The sequence below is a fragment of the Lipotes vexillifer genome, unplaced genomic scaffold (assembly GCF_000442215.2).
Source record: "Lipotes vexillifer unplaced genomic scaffold, Lipotes_vexillifer_v1.1 scaffold387, whole genome shotgun sequence".
Classification (NCBI taxonomy): Eukaryota; Metazoa; Chordata; class Mammalia; order Artiodactyla; family Lipotidae; genus Lipotes; species Lipotes vexillifer.
Genome location: NW_006795399.1, coordinates 3,645,344 through 3,654,100, shown reverse-complemented (window position 1 = coordinate 3,654,100; position 8,757 = coordinate 3,645,344). Strand labels below are relative to the sequence as shown.

Below are 8,757 nucleotides of genomic sequence, written 5' to 3'. Positions count from 1 at the left end.
GGGGGGGGGGTCAGCCGAAGAATAGGAGTGGCTTGAAGCAGAGTCAGAACCTGACGTGGTGCACGGAGGCGGTCAGGCTCGCGCGTACCATTCTAGGTGGGCTCGGACCTTCAAAAAGAAAGGTGTGCTGCTAGCCAGTGAGAAGCCCTGGTTTCAATACCCAGAAAACTACATCTCCCAGGAAGCACTGCGGCACCAGACAGATTCTTTATTAGTAGCTACAGATTTTAAGATGTCCTGGGACCTGTAGTTTGTCAGTTTCTCCAACGCCCCTTTTACACGTAACAGGGAAACCATACTGTACGTCTTAAAAGAACCCGACCTTAGGGTTCTAGGCAGCCACAGCAAAGACCTAACGCTGCCCAGGAAAGGCATTCTCCTCCAATATCCTAAATTTTGGACTCCAGAGTTTTACCTTCATTTCTGGGTGGAAATTTGAAAGCCTTAGTTTTTTCCAGTTGTAACAGAAACACAAAGGAGAGGAGAGCTGAAGTCAAGAGAACCCCACACGCACACATTTCTAATGAGATAGATGACACTCAATAATATTTTTGTTTTTATTTTATAAAACATGCAATTTAAGACAAAATTTTTTTAAAAATAACAAGAAAACAAAACCTGGAACAGGAGAGTGGATGGAAGACAGATGCTTCTCAGCTGTCAACAGGAGTGAAGCCAGCAGTGAAGCTTTGTCTAGGACCCAAAGGCCCTTTCGGCAATAATAATGTTGGCAACACTGGTTTGCTTGGGACCACCAGACTCTAAATGCTGGCCCCTCCAGGCAACCCTCAAGTAGTCAGACTTAAGCTAGGTCTTGAGCTATTGTTGTATCCTGTCATTGTCCGGGACTTCAGTACTTAGCCAACTACAAACTGAGAGTTTTGGTTCCAGGAGCTTCTTTGCCTGGGCATTAATTACCCAGGATATTTATTAAGAACATGAATTACTTTCCATCTGGGTCAATTCTAGACTCTGTTTCTGGACCACTATTTTGCAAAGGATGGAAAAGGAATCTGGCTCCTAGACCCTTTGCAACAGTTCTGCTGCATTCCAGTTCTATTAATAGCACCATCTGTAGACCCTGAGCAAGTCCAATTCTGGAAGTAGACAGGGTATAGCCATCTTGGGAAGCCATCTCCCACTTCTAGGGCCACAGAAAACTGAAGGGAGAGGGAATTGTTCGTTGGGAGAGGGTGAGGTCAGAGCGCCAGCACTGAAGAGAAGACAGCTGCATCTGTCAGAGACAAAACAAAGAGCATTGACTCCTAAGATGAGTGGAGAAAAAGCATCTGGGACACTTCTTATGAAGGAAAAATGCAAGAGGAAAGAGGGCATGGACCTGCCCCAAACATTTTAGAACTTGGCAAGAAGAGGTTAGGACCAATAGAGAGTTTCAATGATAAAATCAATTTCACTGAATGTTTTGAGGATTAAGTGCTTTGTAAACTGTTAAGTGCTTTATATTACAACCTATTGGGGTGGTACTGTTGTTAACATCATCATCATTCTTATTACGGTGGGTATAATCTTCACATATACAACCAAAACCCACCCAGTCCAGTTTCCCCTGTCCCATCCCAGGCCTTACTCTTGGGACTTGTCTGGCCCTCGGGCTCAGGCACCTTCCAGTCCATCTTTCGGCCTTTCTCGTAAAGGCCCTTGAGCACTTTGTGGAAGGACTCAGGCTCAGTGCCATTTTTGCTTAGCTCCAGATACTTTCGGTAAAGCTGAAGGGCTGTGCGGGCATCCTCAATACTGTCATGGGTCTCCCCTTGAATCTTCAGGTCTGGGGGGAAGTAGAGGTGGAATAGTTTGGGGCCTAGCAAAGGGAGGTAAGGACATGTCCTCTACTCACCCCCCCAACTCCCAATAAACAACAACAAAAAAAACCTGACTACCCTTAAGGGAAAGATCCAAACATCAACCCTAGTGCACAGAAGGGTTACTGAAGCTAATTAAATTCATTAGTAACTCTCACCCCTAACCCAGGGTCGTAGCTAGGAAAGAGCCAAACATCAACCCTAGTGCACAGAAGGGTTACTGAAGCTAATTAAATTCATTAGTAACTCTCACCCCTAACCCAGGGTCGTAGCTACTCCCCTTGGCCTCTCACACATTTTCATGCTCTTGCTGACCACAGCAAGGGCTACAAGGCAGAGCAACTCACCCAGAAAGTACCAAGCAAGGAATCGCAGGGAAATCATTCGTTTTCGGGGCATGTGAAATAGATAAACAGTGTCAAGGACTTGGTCCTTGGGCACCTGCCAGGGATAAAAGAGTGGGAGACTGAAGGTAGGGGATCCATAATTTCCCATTTTCCAAAAGCACAATGTATACCCTGGGGGGCCCACACACAAAGAAAGACTCTTAAAAGAGCCCTGCCCGAACCATGAGGTTGATGACCCGGAAGTCCTTCTGCAGACCGTGACCCACAAACTTGACTCCAATGTCTATGAGAAAACGAAGCTTTAAGTAGGTAGACTTTAGAGTTGTGAGGTGCTTAGAGGAAATCTTGGCATCAAGGTCTCCTGGCTTTATCCCTGAGTACTGAGTCAAGTAATCCACCACCTAGGGATAGAGAAAAGGTCAAGCGACCCAGGAAACGAGGTGCACAGTTCCCCCTGCCACTCTTCCCTGGGTTCTAGGGCACTCTATATAAGCACAGGGTCTCTCTCATTTGCATCTCCACGTCCTATTACCTGCTCCTGGGTAGAGATGTAGTCATCAATGAAGGGGATACCCTCATTGGGTCCCTGGCCCCTAACGCAGGTAATCCTCGCTACTGACATCTGGCTTGGCTTGATGGTAGACTTGGTGCCATCGCTGCGCAGCTCTGCTTCTTCCTATATGAGAAGAGTTCATAAGGAAATCAGAGAAATGCTTATGACTCCTAATATCCTCAGAGTTCTGTTCTAACACCCCACCCTTTTTGGTACTGGTTACCTCATTAAGGGTGACAAACTCAGCGTCCAGGCCCACCAAGTCCCCAACCTGTGGCATCTCATTCACCATCAGGGGAATAAAGGTCGTATGTGTTTTCCGCTGCTTCCGTGCTAATGAGGCTTCAGCCAGCAGAACACTTGCCTCGATGGGGTTCTTAACTGGAAGGGAGAATCCAGAAGACAAGATGGCTGGGGAGAGGGAAGTGACCAGGGGAGGGAAGCCGGAGTGGCTACCAGAGACCAGGTCTACACTGTTATCCCAATAATCAAAGCATGTGAGTAAAAAGATCATGTCTGATGGACAGAGCAGGTAGACGGAACAGGTCAAATCAGAAAATTATCAGGAAATATGCTAAATAAACCCAAAAAAGTTAACAGAGAGGAAGGAATAAGATTCTCACTTTAGACTTTACCTTAGTAAATCCAGAAAAATAAAGTTACAGAGAAACTATGGTTTAAAGGCATCAAAAAGGGGCTTAATAAGGAGTTCATCACCAAAAAAAGAGATATTCACTTGGGGATAAGAATGGTTAGTCTCAAAATCATAACCTTAGCCATTTTGATCAGACTTCCCCCCCATCACCTCTTCCCTCGACACCCTCAGTATCTCCAGATTCTAAATTTAAGGCCTGATGAGCAGGAATTGCTCTACTGTCCCTGGAAATATTAACACTGGTCGCCAATCCTAATCTTAACAAGCTATGTCCCAGATCTCTTCCTGAAGACCAATCGAAATTGCCCACACCCTTGGATCTACATTGTACCACTTACTGTTCAGGTTGTATTTGGAATTAAGATTCCTTTTGATGTAATAAAGGATAGCAGGCACTTTCCAATTCATGTCAAACTGCACAGCTTCATGCTATAAAAGAAAAAGCACTTAATGGCCTACATATATGCCCCTTTTCCCTTTATCCCAAGTCAGAGAGAAGACAGGACTCAGGTGCTATTTTTAGCTCTGCTTTTTATTATTGAGGCCCCATCCCTCCCTCTGAATCTGCCTGGCACTCTCTCAGGCACTGAGAATGAGGATGCTAAGAAAAAGGGAGATGAAAGGGGGAACGGAATGTATTACAACTAACCTTATCAATAGGTTCAATGAGAAAGTCGTTGAAAAGATACCACTGCTGGTGGGTAACACCCTGTGGAGATAGAGACACAGTGATGCTAAAGTGATGGCTGGAGCATTCTGGCTCAGACTTAAGATAAGGACAGACCTGGGACTCCACTGTGGCCACCACCAGAAGTGTCCCTGCCCTGTATTACCTCACTCACCTCCTTGCGCTGGTGGTAGGTCTCTCCAACTTTGATGTGAGCCACCAGGCTGCCCCCTGTGCGTGAGTCCAGGATGTGTACCACAGTAGCCATCAGGTCATACACAGAGACACCATGCTCCTCCTCTGCCCTGGCTGGGCCCCACTGTGAGGGGGGTACCCAGGCTGCTAAGCTAAGTTTAAGGATGAGGAAGGAAGGGGAATGGGGATAGAGGACAGGGAGTTTGGGGTATAGGGATGGGGGACGAGGGTGGGTTCTTTCCATCCTAGCCCATCTATGACTCCCAACACTGAACTGAGTCACTCTGGAAAAGCCCACAACTGGTGAATACTAGGCCTTATTCCCTTTTTTCCCCTATGCTAAATTCCACCTTCCCCTTGCCTTGCTTCTGCCCCGACCTTCTCTCTTTTTCGTTTTTTTTTTTTTGGGCCGAGCCACGCGGCCTATGGGATTCTAGTTCCCAACAGGGATCGAACTTGGGGCCCCAGCAGTGAGAGCGCCTAACGACTGGACCGCCAGGGAATTCCCGGACCTTCTCTCCCTTATTCCCCCTCCTCTTCCCAGTTTTTCAACAACCTGCATCTCATCCCCATCAGTCCAATTGCAAACATCCAGCCCTTTGTTCTTGGTCATCTTCATTCGAATGGAGAAAGGAAGCCAGACATTCTTCAACTCCTCAATGGAGGAACACATCAGCATGCCCTCTGGACTCCCTAGTTCCTTCCTATCAGGACAGGAGAATTGGAAATCTGTTCTGAGGAGATCTGACCAGTGACAAGAGAAGCCCCTGAGTAGTTCAATCCTTTGACCACTCTATAGACAATACCTACCAATCAGCCAAAGCAAACTCCTTATTCTTGGAGATTTCCCCACCATGCTTCTTTATTGCTATCTTGAAGGCTACCTGAACACAAAGGAGAAAATATCCAATTCCTCAGAAACATTAATCGTATATGGAAGTCAAAAGAGGGAAGAACTAAAAAGTACTCCTAAAGTCCTGTTTCCAGACTCAGTCCTTACCTCAGCCTGCATTCTCCAGAAATCAGCTTCTTTCAAGCTGTTCACCTCACAATTGATGACAAGAATATCTGGGAGATGGCAGATGTTGCGGGTCTGAATCTGAGAGGATAGAACAAACAAGGAATGGCAGGCGGCCTACAGGGAGAGAAACCTGGACATGAACAGTTAAGCCTGGATCTGCATCCTCCAGTTGGGGTTCTTCCCACTCCCTATAGATCGCTGGATGGTGGTGCTGACCCAGCCAGTACCAGATGAGACCATGGCCGAGTCCCCAGCATGGCAGGACTCTAGTCCAGTGCAACAGCCCACTCACCGTGGGCTGGTACTTTTCACAGTTGTCACACCAGGCCTGTGTATTCTGCTCCAGGCAGATGCTTCGCTTCAGCACCTGAGCAAAGTCACAGTTCTTCCCGGTTTTATCTGAGGGAAAACTGGATGCTTCATTCCAGGTCCTCCCTGTACCCACTGTTAGCCCCCCAACACCCTCTCCTTGATGTTACAGGACATCTGGGGGAGCCTCCCCAACCCAGCTGCAGGGTATACCAGTGTTGCTACCCTCAGGGTAGGAGAGTGTGAAGAGCAGGGTGGATGAGGCTCGCACGGTCTCACTGCCACAGCGGCAGAGGCTGCAGTTTTCCATCTCACAGCTGAACAGCTGCCCAATGACAGAGTCTCCCGATGAGCAAAAGCTGCTAAGAGTGGGGAGGGTAATATATGCACACTGAGGGAGTTAGGAGACCCTTTAAGTCACGGTGGGGCTTTAACTATTCCTGTCCCAATTCCATACCTGCCTCCAGCACCTCGATAAGCCTGGGGTACTTCCAGCTCCTGCAAATCTTGATGCAGTTGAGTGAGAATGAAGCGATTCCACCTCTGAATGAGCCTGGCCAGATTGCCCTTGCCTGAAGCCTCATCCGAGTCAGCCAAAATCAGACCAAGGGCCGAGGCCTCAGGAATGGTGCGGAACGCCCGAAGAAAATTACTGCCCTGGAATCCAGGAAGTGTGTTGGTGGAAAAGGGTTATTTTCTCTTTTGTGGCCATCTGCAGAGTGATGACCCTGCCTACTGTCCACCTCCCTTCCCCTTTTATTGTCCCAGGTCTCCAGGCACTGACCTGACAAGGATCACCTCGGGAGAGGTCCAACATGTGGAAGAGGAAGCCCAGCTCACATGCTAGGCAGAACTCCTTCTGGCAAAGGTGGTTCTGGATTAGACAGCGAACAGGCTCCAGGAAATAGAGCACCTGGAGGGAAGAGCAGGAGATATGATGCAGACAACTGGTACAGGGAGGAAGAGAAATCGGAAGGTTAAGAGATGGTGGAGAATACAGAGCTGGAGTCCACTGAAGAAGCAGAGCTCACAGAGGAGACCTGAAGGCTGAGGGGCAAGAAAGAATAGTAGAGGAGGTCGAAGTGGACTTGGCTGGGGAGACCTGGAAAAAGACGAGGGGTTGGGGGGCCCACAGAGAAAAAGAAAAGCAGTAGCCACGTTCAAATCGCAGGAACACCCAGCCTTACCTGGATCATGCAGTTACAGTAGGCATTGGGGATGTGGGGCTCTAATCCAGCAAACAGCGTCTTATTGTAGTGTTTGAAATCAAAGTCCTCCAGCCCTAGCTTGGAGTATTTGATGGTCACCTGAAGCAGAAACAGTCTGAGCAAGAAGAAGACACCCTCAGAGTCCCCTAAATCTTTGCAGTAGCCATAACCTTCCCCCAAACCTCCCTCCTGAGTCCAGAGTGATAGGTGAAGCCTTCTTGAATGAGCCCTTCAATTCTTTCTCATATGACACCTTTCCCCACATCCCAGAAGGCCCATTCCTTGGTATCCCCCAGCACCTTGCGGTATTTCTTAGAGACCATGTGGCGATGTGGCTCCTCTTCCCGCCCTATTGGTGACTCAGTGACCTGGCTGAAGCTGTCAAATTCACTGTCAGACTCCTTGAGTCGGTAAGGAATCTAGGGTTTTTAAAAAGAGGTAGCCTCGTTGGATGTGTATAATCATCTTTGGTTTCCCCCTACCTTTATTCCAACACTGAAGCTATCATCACCAAGTCCTGAACCTTCTAATTTCATGGGATTTTCAACATCCACTGCTTCCTTTTCATTCCCACTGCCATCACCCTACCTCATCACAGCTGGACAATGCCAATGGCTTCCACACTGGGCTCCCCCACGTGCACTCTGTCCAGCATGCCGCCACCAAGACTACCCCACCCAGAATGGCCCTTTTGGTGCATCACTTCTGCTACACACTGGTATGCAAGGCTTCACAACCGGCCCCTTTCCAAACTTCATCTCTCACTGTTTCCCAATACTAACAGCCACTCCAGCATAGTCCCTGTCAGGCCTTCTGAGACTTCAGTAACACTGTTCTCTCATCTTGAAAGCCTCCCCTGTTACCATCTACTTGCCCATCTTTCACCTTTCCAGCTCAACATCCACCTCTTTTAGTATTGCCCTCCCTGACCACTCTAGCCCAGAGTACCGTTTTCCCTCTAAACAGCTGTCGCACTGAATGCTTCTTACATTCCTTTAGCATTTAACGATAGAACATAAATAATTTCTGCTACGCACAGGTCTTACCTTCACCAACCGAACACTAAACTTCTTAAGAGCAAGGACCCTATCTTTCATGTCTCTGAACCCTAACGCCTAGTATAGTACCTTCAATTCAGTAGGCTTCAAAAAACCTTTACTGACTGACTAAAAGCAAATAGTAATGAGAAGGGACTTCCCTGGTGGCGCAGTGGTTAAGAATCCGCCTGCCAATGCAGGGGACACGGGTTCGAGCCCTGGTCCGGAAAGATCCCACGTGCCGCGGAGCAACTGAGCCCGTGCACCACAACTACTGAGCCTGCACTCTAGAGCCCGCGAGCCACAACTATTGAGCCCACGTGCCACAACTACTGAAGCCTGCACTCTGCAACGAGAAGCCACCGTAATGAGATGCCCGCGCACTGCAACAAAGAGTAGCCCCTGCTCGCTGCAACTAGAGGAAGCCTGCGCACAGCAACGAAGACCCAACGCAGCCAAAAATAAATAAATAAATAAAATTTATTTAAAAAAAACTAATGAGAACTACTAAAGGAAAAAGACAGGAGAAACACCAATGGCCTGGGGTGGGGCTGACCCTCTCCTCTCTGAACATACCTGATTGCGCAGCCTGGTGCGGGGGTTGGGTGCATAGCCAATGAAGCCCACCTTCTTCATGGTGCGCAGAATCTCTGCATCCACAGGGGGTGCTCGCCTATAATGTAGCATAGTTCTAGGGCTTGAAGGTTGTGGTGTCTGCCCATTCAGCCCCAATCCCCAAGGGACCAGAAAAAAAAAGAAAATACTGAGAGTAGACAAAAATCAGGAAAGAAGTAGAATAATAACAGGGCTTGCAGAGAATCCTGGTATCTTGGCCCTTTCCCCCTCCCTCCTTTTGGCCCAGAGGTGAGGTACAACCTGGGAGCTGGAGCGGAGTTGGCAGCAGGCCAATCAGAGAGAAGTGTGTCAGTGGTGAGTGGGACAGGG

General features: G+C 48.3%; 1 protein-coding gene across 1 annotated transcript in view; it reads right to left on the bottom strand.

Moving 5' to 3' along the window:
- Positions 1-524: 524 nt before the first annotated feature.
- Positions 525-8,757, bottom strand: part of PAN2 (poly(A) specific ribonuclease subunit PAN2) — a 15,060-nt gene continuing 6,827 nt past the window's right edge. The window contains 20 exon segments of the mRNA XM_007467721.1: positions 525-1,234; positions 1,589-1,786; positions 2,168-2,261; positions 2,389-2,568; positions 2,700-2,843; positions 2,944-3,101; positions 3,714-3,804; positions 4,025-4,084; positions 4,218-4,361; positions 4,794-4,941; positions 5,048-5,121; positions 5,238-5,336; positions 5,551-5,657; positions 5,793-5,929; positions 6,025-6,224; positions 6,352-6,480; positions 6,755-6,874; positions 7,075-7,194; positions 8,389-8,485; positions 8,689-8,757. The exon segment at positions 8,689-8,757 is cut by the window's right edge and continues 8 nt beyond it. Of these exon segments, the coding sequence (XP_007467783.1) occupies positions 1,200-1,234; positions 1,589-1,786; positions 2,168-2,261; positions 2,389-2,568; positions 2,700-2,843; positions 2,944-3,101; positions 3,714-3,804; positions 4,025-4,084; positions 4,218-4,361; positions 4,794-4,941; positions 5,048-5,121; positions 5,238-5,336; positions 5,551-5,657; positions 5,793-5,929; positions 6,025-6,224; positions 6,352-6,480; positions 6,755-6,874; positions 7,075-7,194; positions 8,389-8,485; positions 8,689-8,757 (2,404 nt within the window). The 3' untranslated portion in view covers positions 525-1,199.